Below are 16,609 nucleotides of genomic sequence, written 5' to 3'. Positions count from 1 at the left end.
GATTAGTGTATTACAATGCTCTATGATCCTTGCACAAAAACAAAAACAAACAAAAAACCCAACAACATGGGTGTCAAAGAAAGTGTTACCGATTATTTATTTATAATTAATAAAAATGTATAAATCCTTTATAAATGGCATCATATGAAGTATACTGCCATATAAATGATAAAGAGGTGTAGGTGAAATTAAATTAGTTGTAGTGACAAGGCACACACACACACACACACACGCACTTTATACCAAATTACTAAGCGTTATGACAATAATTAAATGGATGTGCCAGGGGCTTGTGTGTGTATAAAAATGTGTGGAAGAGAGATACAGGATGCTCTTGTGACTAACATAGCAACAGTGCTGCATGACCACCGGTGCTCTGTGACAGCTGGGTCCATTTGAACTGACAGTCGGGTTCTGGAGCTCCATTGGCTGACGAAGTCATCAATCCTGGGAGCAGATCCGCCCATTGTCCCTGTCGCGGCATGGGAAAAAGCCTTTGAAGTGGCGAGGGCGGTGCTAAGAAAATTATGCCATGTGGTGCTCAAGAACGGCGTTCTTATTGGACCACAGGCACACGGTTGACGCCCATTTCTGAAGGATACCCTCTCTGATTGGCTAATTCGGCCACCCCAGATTCGCCGTTTGCGCGTTCACAGTTTTCCTATTCTCTTCCGCGGGTTACGTCGAGCGCGTGAACCTCCTTCCATGACGGCGGAGGAGTCCCTGTAACGCTTTGCGGAAATTGCGTAGCTAACGTGCGCAGCGACAAAGACAGCGAGCCCGAAACCTATGGGGAAGGAATAAAAAAAGAAATTCAGTATCGTCGCACTCTGTACTTAAAGACCATCATTTTGTGAAGAGGTCGCTGCCCCGGGGCCCCGGTAAAGACACCGAAAATTGACGGCGACGAGGGCGGATTTAGAGTGAGCGCAGAGCCGTTGAATTCGCTGAAGACTGTGGCAGCTAGCAGATTTTCCGTTGGACGGTCTGTAGGCTAGGGTATAGCGAGGGAGCCGCCATGGCAGTCGGATCATTGAGCCTCCACATCGGGATATGAAGAGGAACTGCATGTGTCCCGAATTGTCAAGAAAACGCCGCGTTCACATCGGCTCTCTTTAACATCTCATCTCAGCCTTCTTCATCTGTGTGAAACTGATTCCGCATCCAGACAGAAATCGCGATTGGTTTTAATCGAGGGGGCCACAGGGAGAGGCCAGATTCATGACTATTTTAGTCGGAGACGTGTCTTCAAAGGCCCGCTGAGAGAAAACCTGGAATATAATAAGGAATAAATGATGCTGTGATTGACCGTTGGTGGGACAGAAAGGGTAGTTTATTAGAGTGAAGGATCGTGGGATAAAGGGATCGCTTTCTGCCTTCTGTCTTCCCCTGTGTGAATTATAGTGTTATTCATTCACTGTCATCCGTTTTGGATGAGAAGGTTCGGCGAATCGATCAGCCCTGCCGTTTAGCAAGTCACCGTCTCCCGAGTCGAGAGAGAATCAAAGGGATTGGATCATGTCGGGTCGGCCCAGGACCACATCCTTCGCGGAGAGCTGCAAACCAGTGCCGCAGCCCTCGGCTTTCGGCAGCATGAAAGTCAGCAGTAAGTACAGCCCTGTAATTCTAGAGTAGCCTACCTTCTCTGCATGCACCAGGCCCAGTGTGGGCTACACATCCACCAGGCTGAAAATGTGTCAAGCGAGCATGACGTTAGCTCCTGATAGCATAGCCCTGTCCTGTCTTGTCATATATGTGTGTCACTGGCTGAGATTGGCCGCTGCAAACTGATCGCACACCGCTGCGCTCTGACGCGCCGCCCCGGGACCGACCGGTCAGCCTGACCGGGGTGAGCAGGCCGCACCGGGCAGGGCCAGGCCGGGCCAGAGGAGGGAAGTGTTGGCACCGGCCCAGGTCAAAAAACAAGCCCGGTCCTTTTACCGCAGATCCGGTGTGATTATTGTCCATTTGAATGCAGATTAGATCTCACAGCGGTGTTACTACATAGCACCAACCGTATGCGTAACAGAGTTAAAGCGATAGGGCCGGTCTATTACGCAACTGTCAAAGCGGAAGGTGCGCCCATAGTTGAAACTGACGTGATCCTGGAGAGAGCTCGTTTACTGATCCCGTAGTCGTGTAGAGGCCGTGTCGAAACCAGACGTCGCGACGACTGGAGGGAGTGTGACACACACTGGTATCCTGTTCATGAAGTGGCATAGTGGCACCGTGCCCGAGCGAGGCTGGTTATAGACTGGCTGCAGAGATGAAGCACATGCGACTCTCTAGGCCTAAAGTTACCTGCAGAGCAAAGGAGCCTGGTCCATATCACTGACACATACAGATAAAGATCTTAATGTCAGTGGTCCATATACATGCCTGTTTTGATTTCTGTGTTTTATGACTCCTGCTTTTCTTACAAGAGGAGCTGCAATGATTAGTTTATTATGAATCATTAATTTGATTTGATAATTGATTACTCAGTTTGAGTAGTTTTTAAGAAAAAGTGATTGAAATGATCTGATTTCAGCTTAAATGTGAATATATACTGGCTTCTTTGCTCCTCTAGGACATTTAGTTGAATAGTGTTGGCTTGTGGGCACAACAAGGCGTCCTCTTGTGCTTTAGTAACCACTGATTGACATTAACCACCATTTTGTGACATGTTATGGACCAAACAACTAATTGATTAATCGAGCGAATAATATTAATCAACAATGAAAATAATCAGTCACACTCACTCACTTTTCCACTGCCTGTTTGGTACATAAAGTAGGGCAAGGCAATCTGGACGAAATCAAATACAACAATATTTTTGACTAATGCCTTGATATGGATATTTACGATATCTGAAATCTAAGATGATGTCTAGTCTCATCTCAGTATCCATATATTTCCTAACTAGCCTGGGAACCTGCCAAGCTCATGTTTTCAATTGCCGTGGAATTAATCTGGCAATGCCAGGCTATTGCCCAGTCCTGTTCTCTATCACTACACCACTGGTCAATTATTCATTCTGCACTACAACTGCAGCTAACAATTATTTTAATTATCACTCAATCTGCAGGTCATGTAGTCAATAAAATGTCAAAAATTATGAAAAATGCTCTTCACAGGTTCCCAGAGCCCAAAATGATGTCTTTAAATTGCCTCATTTGTCCAGTCAACAGTCATTTGCTTTCATAAATGACAAAGAAAAGCATCAAATCCTCACATTTAAGAAGCTGGAATCAGCAAATGGCATTTTGGCTTGAAAAATGACTGAAACAATCGACATCAATTGATTATCAAAATAGTTTGCAACTAATAATCTTTTGATCAACTAATCGCTTACTCTACTAATAGTTGCAGTTCTATGTTTTATGCTACATTTCCTCTTTGCAAATACATCTTAAAACATTTTTAGAGTGTATGTGTGTTACAGCTTATAGCACTGCAATGGTTAACCAATTAGCCTAGTTGTCAACTATTAAATTAATCATGAATTATTTGGATAGTTAATCAGTTTTAAGAAAAAAGTCCAAATTGTCAGATTCCAGTTTCTTATATGTGAATATTTTCTGGATTCTGTACTCCTCTATGACAGTAAACTGAATACATTTAGGTTGAGGAGAAAACAAGACATTTTAGGAAGTTACCTTGGGCTTTTGGAAATGCTGATCGACATTTTTCACTACTTTCTTACATTTTATAGACCAAAAAACTAATCATTTGTTGCAGCCGTAGCAGGCACTAGTAGTTTTTAATGCTAATACCCACATCATTAGTGACTAATGATGACTGTTCTGGATGGAGACATCTAGCTACACCCCTTTCTTATCTTGCATGCAGGCACACATTTGGGTGTGTGTCTGTGTAAGAGGAAAAAATGAGTCTGTTAAGGAATGTTGGTGGTGCTTCAGGGCAATGATGTGATTGTGATGTGTGTTAGTGGGGTGAGGCCTGAGGCTGAGGCTCTCCTGTGGGCTATGGCACTGGAAACCACTCAGTGGACTAGGACACACACATGCTGACACACACAGGGAGATTCACTCCTGTCCCAAATCTAATACTTGTCTTGCCCCAGATATGGTTGTTGAAGTGTTGGTGTGTTCCTGTCACTGTGTAACATTGGTGGTCCTGTTGCTTTCAAAAGAAAATGCTACGTTTAAGAAATCTTGCGTTAGTTAATCCTTCAGCAAATGTCAAAACCAGAGGACTCGGAAGTCGTCGGCCTAATTGCTGTTCAGATGTAAGCTACTGAATTAGCACCAGATGTAAGGCTGACCATTTAGACTTACACCAGTGTTTTCCCTGTGGTTTTTCACCCCGAAAATATTTTTCTCCAAGTGACTCATCTGGTAGGTCAATAAATCATTATCAGTCATTAAAAACTGAAGCAGGAGACACCCAATTAATTGAGTGTTAGCCTAAATAATTTGATTTCTTCTAGCAGGTGGTGTTCAGCCCCATAGAGGAAAGGACTTGCTTGTGCAGATGTCCCCTGTGATAATTAGCCAATACACGACTGCAATGACTTCCCCAACTATATTTTACAGAGGAGGCGTTGAAAGAATGTAGCTGGGAGTGAGACGTTGGCTAACCTCAAGAAAATATGCATATATTGGGATAAGTCTGCTAATTTTCAACTGTGGCTTTGATTGTCTTTTTGGCATCATGATTATTGATTGTGTTCCAAAAATTGACACCTTGGGCTAATGACATTTGCCTTGCGTCTTCATTTGGTCCTCACAGCATTGAAGTCCAATAAAAAAAAAAATGGTACTAAAGCTGTACTAGATAACTATTTTTGTACCTTTCCTCTCCGTGGAGTTCCCAAGAAATCAACTGATTCAGCCAGAGAATGTCTCTAATTAGATACTCAAAAACAAGGAAACCAGGAAAAACTTTGCCTGGTGAGCAGCTGTTATTGGATTTAATGTGGCACCATCATGTTATTCAGTTCACTTAACTCCATGGAGTGAAGTGGAACATGTTTTAAAACAATCCAATCTTATCATGGATTATATCATATCAAAATTATTAAGGTATTCGAAATGAAGAGAGTTCTCCTTCTGTCTTGTGTCCAGCTGAGGAACAGCAGGTTTCAACAATAACCATGGTGCTATGGTGGACCCCTGTTGCCCAGTTGGTAGAGCATGTGCCCCATGTACTGAGGCTATCATTCCTCAGCAGTGGCCATGGATTCGATTCCGGCCTGTGGTCCTTTGCTGTGTGTCATCCACACTCTTTCCCCTTTTTCTGGCACCATGGCCACAAAAAGTGAAAAAAAACTGAAGCTAGCAAATATTCCATGTAGTAGACACAAAGTCTTATTTTGTATTAAGTATTATATTCCTTCACGACTTTTAGATCAACATTCTTCGAAAACGGCAAACAGTACTCGTTGCTGGCTAGCCACTAATATGTTAGGGCTACTGAAGTATTTACTCAGCCTACTGAAAGTGCTGATCTGATCCTTACAGAAGAATCAGAAAGACAAAAGGCAGACTGTGAAACAATGAAATAGCAATGAGAATTTAGGAGTAAATGGAAGCAGGAGTGGCTAGAATATGACACATCTGAGGACGTAATGTACTGCAATGTGTGCTGCCACGTTCCTCAACTAGCCCTGAAGTCTGTCTCTTTTTCATCAGCAATAGTGTTTTCAATAAACACCACGTCATATGTCATGGGAGAAGTGGACAAGTGTCACAGCTAAGGAAGGATGTGTAAAGTTTTGTGAATTTTCCTTTTCTCTTTTGTTTTTACATAAGTGTACATTTGTGCTAAAAAGAAATGTGCTTTGGCCACAACATTTAGGGGCTTGGTGGCCCGTGGGGCCAGTACTTAAAGGCACTAGCGTCTATCCCTGAACAAGTTTCAGGAACTTGGACTTGATATCTGCAGTGCTGGCTGGCACAGATCCTGTGAGTTTGAGGACAGATATGTGTACAGAGTGGAAGCAGTTATACTTGCTGGCCAAATCTGTAATATAAAACTGGATGAGGCAACCCCTAGATATAATATGAATAATCAAATATGAGATAACAGATGTGGCTATTGTAATTCTTATTCTTATTTTCAGTACTATGAAATTATTTTTCTGTCGATGAAAGAAGGTATTGCTTTTGTAAAAAATAGTGTTTTTCCTCTCAACAAGTGACTTCAGGAACTTGTGTAGACTAAAAAAAATGAAATCAGACTCATCTTCAAGAGCTTACTATTTGCACTGTCAGCTGTGTCATGATTGTACTTTGGACTAAATTTGTACAACAGCATATCACCTTAGACTTGTTTTCTCTTCCTCTCCTTTATGTCATCTGCCATTACCCGACTTTCTCTGTCCCAATACACACAAACACACTCATATACTCGTGTATGAATAACTTGGCTGATTATCTCAAGCAGCTGTAGCCAGTGTGTATGATCCCTAAGAGAATGCTCTTACCCCTCCTACACAGGCAGACAGGAACACACACTTGCACACACACACACACGAGCACTCTTTGGTTTTGTTTTTTGGGGTGAGGCAGCTGGCCAAGAACAACGAGCGGCCTGTTTAGCATTTCAAAGCTGCAGCGGCTCTCTCGCTTTCTCCCCCTTTCCTTTCTGTCCCTCTCTCACATTTAGCAAGTGATGATGGGAACAAAATGAACTAATTAGACTCTCTGATTCCAAATGAAACAGAAAGGACTTGCAGACAAGATGGAGTTTAAACAGGTTTAAAAGAGAGCTGAGGTTTAAGGGAAAAAGAAGATGATCATTCGTAGTCGACTGGCTGTATGCAAAGTGGTAGCAAGACTAGGATGCTATAGCTCTACAGGCTGCACACTATGATATCTAAAATCTGTCCACCCCCATCGTGTCTGGTCAAAAACCTCACTGATGTCTTGATCTAAGCATTGCTTAGCGACATGTCTTTGTGTCAGCGGTGACATTCTTGTGACTAGATCTTCCAGTAATGTAGTGAATTATCTCATCAGCCTTGCAACAGTGGTGGAGCACTTTGCATGAGTGTGTGTGTGTACCTGCTCACTTAACACAGTGTGCGCATGCCTTTGCTCATGACACAGTCTGTTTTGTCATCTAGGTATTTATCAAATCTCTTCATACATTCCTCACAAATGTCAGGTTGTCTTGCAGTGCACAGCTGACATGCTGAAACCATTCCATTTACATTCTCCCCATTTTATATTTTAACAGCCATTAATATGTCCAGCATTCTGACACTGTCTTGACCCATGAAACTAAGTGCTTTTGACAGCTTGAAATGACTGAAAGTAATATCCAGTGGTGTACCAAAAGTACCAAAAGTGTCTACTCAAGTAGTAGTTTTGTTACATTACTGAAATATTACTGAACTACAAGTAAAAGTCCTACTGTTAGAAGAGAAATATGTAAATCCTTTGTGTTCAGAAATGAATACTGCAGTCCGAATAGAGAATTGGAGCCATAGACAGTATATTACATAGGTTGAATCCCTTTTTAATACGCATTCTATTGGTTGAAACTAGTTGTTTTCCCCGCCCCCTTCTCCCCAAACTCAAAGTGCAGGCAGTTTGCCTCCAGGTTGTAGGGACAGTGGCCAGCGGCGTAAGAGAAGTGCAAGATAATATTTTGACACTGACAAGCGATGACGAGTCCTCCTTTGTAAGCTGAACAGCTGTTAACAACTGTCATTTGTCTGTCAGTGTAAAGCTGAGCCCCTTTTCCTGTAACCAAAAGCCCATTGCTCTGAAAATACACACTCTAGAGTTTGAATTCAGTAACTGCCTGCCTTACTGCCTGGCAGACTCTTTACATTTTGCTCAGTTTAACCGTTATAAACATTTACACCTTCCTAAAGATTATTTATTATTTCTAACCACACATGAACAGGCAGTAACCCATTCTGCAAGCATTCTACCTTAATTTTAACTCTAATAAATGTTAAACAGACAAAAAACAAAAACAGTTGTTTTGACCGGAAATGGAGAACATACTGATTGTAGCGTAGTTGTCAGAGAAATGACTGTTTCAGTTTAGCGTGACTCCTTAATCTCAGATGACATATGATGGGCATTTTAAGATTCAGTACAGTAAACATATTGATTTAATATGTACATTAAATACATTACTTTATATAATGTATTATTTAATACATTATCATTATTATCATTCTTAGGCATTCAATTGAAAGTGGATTCTGTTTCTACAAATCTTCAGTCTAAATTAAGCTGGTATTATACTTAACACATCCACTAGACTAGTGCATAAAGGTCTGCTAGGGTCCTTATAATGTAGATTCACCAGATGGTGTAAGCGAAGGCTCTGTACAGATAATTGTTTCCCAACAAATTTTTGTAACCATGCAGACTTCTCCATGTGGCCACTACAGATGCAGATTTACTGTGCATGTGTTGAACACATCCTCCAAGCTGACTCCAGAAAGTAATATACACAGTGAAGTAGACTATGAAGTGCAATGCATACTGAAGTGACAGAAAAATTACAGTCTTGAAAAATACAAAAAAATGGTTACAGTAATTTGAGTAGTTGTAATTCATTACTTCCATCTCTGGTAATATCACAGTCCTCAGCCTCAGTGTTCGAGGCCACAGTGTGTGTGATATTATCTAATTGTGATAGCCTAGCAGTTAATACGTGCTGTGCATATGATTGTATGTGTTTGCCAAATTTGAGAGAGTAATGAACACATGGACAGTTTGGCAGGTGCACATTCTGTGACATTCAATCGTAGTGATTCAATGTGAATGGTGTGAAAATGATCCCTCATCTTGTAGTAAATACATGAATAATATTACAACTACAACCGGATAGTGTCTCATAGATTAACACTGCAAGTTTTTATCCCTAGAATACCTCGAAAGTGGGTGGCTCATGTCAGGGAAATCGAGTAGCTGTTACATTACAGTTATGCCAGAATGCAAATTAATAACCTCCAAAGGGGAAAATTGCACCCATACAATTAATGGCCTTCTGCATATAAAAATAAAGGGTTCTCTAGTTCAGAACCTCACCAATCTAGTGCTGCCGAGTGCAGAGTATCTGACTTTGAGTTGCATTACTAAGAGATCCTATCATGCTGATTATCAATCTGAAGGACATTTTTTTTAGTGTACTGCAGTTTGCTTGAACACCCACCCAGTCAAACTTGCTAATATGTTTGGATTAGCTGGGCATATGTCTTGAACAGTGGGCATACTGAATACATATAAGAATGTCAGTGTTTTAGTCTGCTTTTAAAGATTCATGGGTTCATAGGAGGGTCAAAAATATTTGAACTTTTGAAATGATATTCAGAAGTAATTTCAAATCCTTTGCAGGATTGTGATTGTGATTGTATATCACTCTTTGTAAACCTTTGAGTAAAACATTACATGTAAAATGCAATTTTGTGTAGAAAAGATTTGCTCACAAAAAGCATTTTGGTATGTCAAAATAGACTGTATACCAAAATTATGTCAACAACTAGAACAACTGAGCACAGATTGGAAGCTGAAAACCGTCAAAGTTGCCACACCATAATACTCATCCATATATGATAATCATTGGATGGGTCATATATTAAGTGGCAGGTCTGGGGGTCCTCTCCCTGGAAACTGAGTGTCAAACACTTAATTTCCTGCATTCTGGTGAATTTTTATGCATCAATGTGTGCCTTAGCTTACTAAACTAAGCTTAGATAAGCTTTAATTATGGGCAGGCAACATTACCTAAAGATTAGTTAGAAAAGTGCAAACAGAACTTCTAAAAGTAAACTCAGGAAAACAATTTTATGGCATATTGTAACTTCTGCTTTTGAGGTTGCATGCTGCCATCTCATGGCAAATGTGTCTGTGTCTACCAATAATTGTGTTGGTACTGAATGTTTGGTCTTTTTTACTTCTGCTTGTATCATAGTGCTTAATTTATTACACTGTTTTGTAGTCTGTATTTGGTGAAACACCAATGAATTTGATACATTTTGCTCATCTTGTTTTGTAACATCTTTTGTAGAGAAACATGCTTCGCCCCACATTTGTCCTGCAACTGCTCAACACTGGTGCTGTTTTGGCCCCATTGTGTACACGCTGGCCATATTCAGTTGTGGCCTGAACTAGTCTGGTGACCTGAATTGACTATTGATGCCTCTGGCTAAAAGTTGCAGCAGCACTCTTTCCTGTCGCACTCTGTAGCTGACTTACATAGCATATGTACATGTAATCATGCCTTGTCATTTGCCACAATAATTATATTCTTGTGGGAGGCTGATTGACAGCAAAACTATGGCAATGCTGCCAGCACAAGCTCCAAGGTGTTTGTGCTTTGGGCTGTGATTTAAAATTTTGTTTCATTATATTTTTAACAGGGGGTAAGCGACATTTGTAACACTTATTTCTCTGATGGTTTTCTTGAGGATAATTTATGTTAATGGAAGGGAGCTTCAATACTCTTTGTCATCGATTGTGACTTGGACAACCTACCAGTATATCTGTCTATCAAGTAAATTTACATACAACAGCAACACAAATACACATGCACACAATGGTCGAACCTGCTACTCTCGTTATTTAATTGGCTTCAAATGAGGCTGAATGTTCACACAGTCTCTCTTGACTGTCCCTCAGTAGTTTCGACATTAGTCCAACATTGCCCCAGCCTGTCGGAGTAACTACACTAGCCGCGCAACATGCTGACCTACAAGATAAACAGTGAAACAGCATGAAAAATGCAAAACTTACAGCTTCCAATTTTGAAGCTGGCATTAATCCATCCTTGAGCTTGAACTGTTACTCGTCCTGGTATTGCTTGTCAAATATTTGAATCATTTAGGCTAATACACACTGAAGTGTAAAACAAGAAGGGCCCAGCCTAATGAAAACTGTAGTTATTGTGACAGTCTGTAGTGTTTGCTTTGTCTGCACTGGGCTACTGTAGAAACATGGCAATGAAACATGGCAACCTCCGTTAAGAGGAACCATGCCCCCTGTAGATATGAATGGCTCACTCTAAGGTAATAAAGACCCAATTATGCTAATTTTAAGGTGATTATGGTCTAAGGAAAACATACTCACTGATATCCCTGCCATATTCTACCAGTAAGACCCGACAATCTTACACACCGGACCTTTGAAATTCAAATAAGGCAAGTACAATCTGATCAGTCATTCCTTATTTGCTCCAGTGCGAGGTCTCACTGTTGAGTGTGTGCGAGTGTGCACAGACTTTTCTCACGGTTTGAGGAAGTGCAGAGGCGTCATAGAAGTGGCCCTGCTGGAATATGTAGGCAGACTCATATTCCTGTCTCTTTCTTTTTCTCGCACACACTCTCTTGGAAAGTCTATTTCTGTCGTTACAGAATCTGTCTTCAGTTTCTTTTTCTAGACTCGGTCCTGGAGAGTGAAGGCACAGACCCCTGACCCCCTCTCCCCCCTCCTCTGTTTCCCTTTGATCGTAATCACATCTTCAGTAATTGGACCACTCGCTGGTCACACAGTGGCAAAAGGAAACACACATGAACAGGAACACACACACATGTAAATAGAATTATTATTTTATGTCTGTGTTGGACCAGAGGGTCTTCTGGGCACCCTGCTGGAAAATGAGCCCAGTTAGCCAATGAGTATGAGAATGGATAAGACCAGCAAGCTTTTGCACTCTGTCTGTCTCTCTGACAAAACTTTGACTTTCTCGTGTTGAAAGAAGTCGGGTCATATAGGGTTAATCAGTTCATCGTTTTCTTCATTTAAAAGTCACACTCAGACTAGTCGCATGCTGGTAGTTTGCCAGAGTTTGGCATTAGGTGGTTACTTCCTCCTCCTATGAATAGGATAGGATGCAGTGGCAGTGAAGTTTCTATTAAATAACACCATGATCTGGAACAGTCACGGTTATTAAGCAGCACTAATCCACCCATCAACATGATTTTGTTCCCACTGTGAGCTGGTGACAAATGGGTTCCACTGTCTGAGCAACTGTACCTAAAATTAGACAAATTTAACAAAGATATTTTGAATCTTTTAGTTGCGTGGGTCTTTTGGCTCATGTACAACCTGTTTCAGCTGCTGCTTGTGTGAAAGAGGAATATGCTAATAAGACTAATAAGCAGGTTTAATGGCAAGAGTGGTAGGTGGTAGGATTTGGTTGAGTGAAAGTTTTGAGGTTCTTTCAGAGATTGGAAGTAAGGAACAGGAGCACACATTTGCTGCACTTGCCTGGTTGTCCTTTAACTTCCAGCTAATGTGAATTTTGCCCCTTGACACTTCGGTACGTGGGGAGGAGGAAGGAGGAGCAGGAGGAAGGAGCAGGAGGAAGGAGGAGGGAGGAAGGAGGAGGGAGGAAGGAGTAGGGAGGAGGGAGGAGGAGGACCCACTTAAACAGGAAAAAGCCTCCACGTTGTGGTCCCAGGGGAGCAGAGCCAGCTCCTGACTGACTGGAGAGGAGGAAGGCATAAAGAGGAGGAGGGGCATGTGAAAGCAGATTCCGATCTATAGTGCATTAGCTTCTGATACAGAGCCTTGTTAGCTTATGACTTTTCACTGATATTAATCTGAGGTATTGCATTGGTCGGTCTGCACACCACGTTACTGTATGTTAATCCCTGTTTCATGCATTGCTTTGTAGAAAAGCATCCATGCTTCCTGATGTACCAATGATGATCTATAGCATTTCAACTGGCAATGAATTCAAGTGTGTTTTTGTCTATACCTCTTAAGATAACAGTCGCTGAAGTGTGATTGTTTCTAGATATAATTAATTAATTAATTCATTCATTCATTCATTCATTCATTAATATTAATGTCCTACCATTTAGAGCTGGGCAACATGGCTTCTAACTATTTTTAGGTGATTCCACCATATACAATATTCAGGGCTGCACAATATGGTAAAATAAAAAACATATTGCAATTATTTTGACCGATATTGCATTTTCCATATGATAAGTTGGAATGATGATTTTAGAGATGTGTATCTAACAAACATTTTCTTACATCTAGAGAACAAGATCTGTGGGCGAGGGCATCTCTGCAGCACTACAGTACTTCATCATAATAGTGACATACTTTTTGTTTATCAAAAAACATTACAGCTATTACAATTTGGATATTGCACTTGGCAATATAGCAACTTCAATAATATTTAAATTAATTGTACAGCCCTGACGATATATATCCATATATTTATTTTATCTAAAATATCTTAAAATACCATAGTGCAAAATATTATGATATTGTAGGATATGCATTACTGTAGATTAAAGTACATAACATTATGTTAAGTACTTAAAATGATTATGTCATGTTTAATAATAAAACACTGACAGGGACCATTTCACTGCACAATGACTGCTTTAAGTAAATTGTGCTATAATGCTTGTATACTTTTTCCCTGGTCAAGTATTGAGTTACTTTTAGTGGAGTATTTTCAAAGTGGGGTGGTATTAGTACTTTTGCTTAAGTAATGGACCTGTATACTTGTATGTGAACCACCTCCAGCCTAACTACACCTGTTGTGTTACTGACCAAGCCCTCCTCTTTAAGGAAGGTGGGCTTGTGGGTAACCTGTGTGTGTAATTGACTCTAGAAGTGTTGGTTGTGAAAGTGAGCTATCTAGTTAGCAGCTAAATGGTTTATAGCTGGAAGCCATGCAGAGTAACAACACAGTAAGATGTTTGATGGCGTTTTCTCTAGTGATGAAAATCACAATTACTCACAGCTCCTAACTGTTGAATCTGTTTTGGTTTTTTTTTTAGCTCATATGGGACTCGGGCTTTTCTTTTTCTCTATGGTTGTGAGAACAGCTCAAATCATGTGGAACCTGATCTTTTCAATTCTGATTCAGGCCACTTGATATGTATAAATCACGTACAGGTCTGATTTCTTCTTCAGTCTGAACATTCACATTAGAATTCATGCACTGGTTGTAGGGGTTGTATTGTAACCGGTCTCCGTTTGAAAGCATATAGAGACAAATGACCTGATGGGGCCACAGAAGAATGTGTCTGCACCGTCAGATAAAAGTTAAGAGCTCTAAAGCCAAGTTTAAAGAAACTAAAAACTCAAATCTTTGGATGAAATCTGTTGTGGCGAAACCATTCATGTTATCATCACACTGGTCCTGGTCCCGACTCCACATCCACACACACACCTCCATACAGAAGTAGCAACAATTGCGCCAAAAAAACCCTAAAGAAAATTTTATTCTCTTTGTCTTAATCCTCATTGCTCTTCATGCACGCAGGCCAGTTCAGGACTGTAACTAGTTCACACTGGAATTTTCTTCAGCTTTTAACAAGTAATGTGAATAGCCAGACAAAAAAAAAATCATATCTGAGAAATAAACCTGGATAGAGCACTAAAGTTTACAGTGTGAATTCTTCCTCTGAGACAGCGACTGAACAAATGATGAATCAGGTTATCGTATGTCACTAAGGCTGTTTTTCACAGGAGTTATTTTGACATGTCGCATTAGGAGACGCACAGGCGTAAACAGTTAATTTAATGATGGCTGAATTCCATTTAGCTCCTTCATGTTTTGGTATTGTTTATGCTGACTCACTGTCACACTGCCATGGCTTACTGGGACACTTAGATGAAACAGAGCAATTGTTGATGTTATTTGTACATCTGTTCGACGAAAAGGCCTGTTAGTACAGAAATGGTCATCTCACACTTAGATAACTAAGTCATGTATGAAGCAAAAAATACAAACATTTGTCTGATGTGACATTTGATAGTTTTTTAATCACTTTAAATAGAATATCTGTGGGGTTTAGAGTGTTGTTTTGACCCTGCAGGCAATTTAAAATTTTGATGGACATTTCCACTGTTAGTTGACATTCGTAATGCTTCACTTTACCTTATCCATAAAGACATCTCTAATGTCAGTTTGTTCTCCTTCCACTGTGAACACTACTCCTTCATGTACAGTGCTGAATTTGTTCTGAGCATCTGCATTCCTCTCATCTCTCTGCTTCTCTCTTTAGGGGATAAAGATGGCAGCAAGGTAACAACAGTTGTGGCCACTCCAGGCCAAGGCCCTGACCGGCCACAGGAGGTGAGCTACACGGACACGAAGGTCATCGGCAACGGCTCGTTCGGTGTTGTCTACCAGGCTAAACTCTGTGACTCTGGAGAGCTGGTGGCCATCAAGAAGGTCCTGCAAGACAAAAGGTTTAAGGTAAAACGCGCACACACAATGTGTCTTTCAGCTTACTAAGCTGTCTTACTTGTCAAGTGAAAGCAAGAAACAAAATAGACAGAGAAAAGCAGCGTGTATTCACGATGATGACGCACACAAACATGTACTCATACTCTGTTTTCTCCTAGTCATCCTTTTTTTTAACCGTGAAACCAAACTAGAGATTTGTTGCATTAATGAATGTGACTGAGTAACTGTGAAAGAGACATGAATGGAGTGATCTTTCACAAGAACAGCAAGATCAGCGAAGCTGCAAAACAACAGAAAACAAAGGCACAACTTCTTAGCTTTCTGCAAATGACACATCCCTGCTTTAATGTGTGTTTTCTTGCAGGAAGTGTGTGTGTGTGTGTGGTAGTGGTGGGGAGGTCTTTACTCCCACAAACAAACTTGAACACACTGATACTCAGTCATCCGTCAAGTTTAGTTAAGTTGCCACCGTGAAAACGTCATATTTCCTTGCAAGCAAAGCTCTGCTGGAATCCTCCTCCTGTGCTTTGAATAGATTTGACTGATGGCTTGTTGGAGGGGGGGCAGCATCCCTGGTGCTAACTCACAGCTCACAGATAAAAGACCTGAGACCGCCAAGCCTGCAGGACAGCTGTGAAGATTCTCATTAAGTTTACAGTCTTCAGAGTTGAGCACAGTGTGAGAGTCGTATTATGATCTTGGGTAAAACCAGACAAATGCTCTTATCAAAATGTTACCAGTGTCAAAATTCTGCCTGGTATTTTGGACATATTCTCTACATTTATTAAGTACACTTTGCTTAAAATAATCCAGTCTAATACAACAGACATCTGTAAATCCTACCTTCATGAAGGTTATATTAAGGAGGGTGGCCTGTCCTCATAGATTTTAATAGCATGGACAAATTAACAGTTGCACATCTCAGTATAATACAGTATAATTCAAAAGCACCACAAATTGCAGCCTCCAAAATGGCCATAAAGTTGAATCAACGCCTCACTAAAACAGGTCGAACACCTGAACATTATAACCTTGATAAAGGTAGAATTTATTGCAGGGTTGCATATTAGGCTCTATTTTTAGGGATGCACGATATTTTCCAACTCATTGTCTCATTTAGCTAATGCCAACAGAATATATATATTGATATTTTTTTCCCCACCGAAAAGAACATCGAAGAGAACATCAGGTCTCTTCTGTAGTGGAATTAACATATTATACCAACTCTGATTGTGATTTTCCACCAGCAGATGCCGACATAAATTCAATGTTTTTCAAAATGTGCACATTCACTGGGCAAATAAGAAAAACATTTCTGACAGGTTTTTTTTCCACTGGCGTCTGTTTCTTTTTCTTATTCACACATTCGTCATAATGAGCGGGATGACAACTCTTAAATTTGCAGTGCTGAAGGTGATTTGACTCCTCCTTATTGGACCGACACTGAGAAATCATTACAAATAGCAACTTTTCT

The 16,609-nt window shown here is 40.7% G+C and overlaps 1 protein-coding gene across 2 annotated transcripts in view; it reads left to right on the top strand.

Annotated features, from left to right (window-relative positions):
• The first annotated feature begins 690 nt into the window (after positions 1 to 690).
• gsk3ba (glycogen synthase kinase 3 beta, genome duplicate a) overlaps positions 691 to 16,609 on the top strand; it is a 42,333-nt gene continuing 26,414 nt past the window's right edge. Inside the window, exons 1-2 of one of the 2 annotated variants that reach the window (XM_084724962.1) lie at positions 691 to 1,606; positions 14,951 to 15,144. In XM_084724962.1, the coding sequence (XP_084581088.1) occupies positions 1,519 to 1,606; positions 14,951 to 15,144 (282 nt within the window). In that variant the 5' untranslated portion in view covers positions 691 to 1,518. The remainder of the gene's footprint in view (positions 1,607 to 14,950; positions 15,145 to 16,609) is intronic. The other variant, XM_084724963.1, reaches the window with a different exon arrangement.

The sequence above is a fragment of the Lutjanus erythropterus genome, chromosome 8 (genome assembly GCF_056507025.1).
Source record: "Lutjanus erythropterus isolate fLutEry1 chromosome 8, fLutEry1.hap2, whole genome shotgun sequence".
Taxonomy (NCBI): domain Eukaryota; kingdom Metazoa; phylum Chordata; class Actinopteri; order Lutjaniformes; family Lutjanidae; genus Lutjanus; species Lutjanus erythropterus.
The sequence above is the reverse complement of the archived record's forward strand: the minus strand, read 5'-3'. Positions and strand labels throughout refer to the sequence as shown.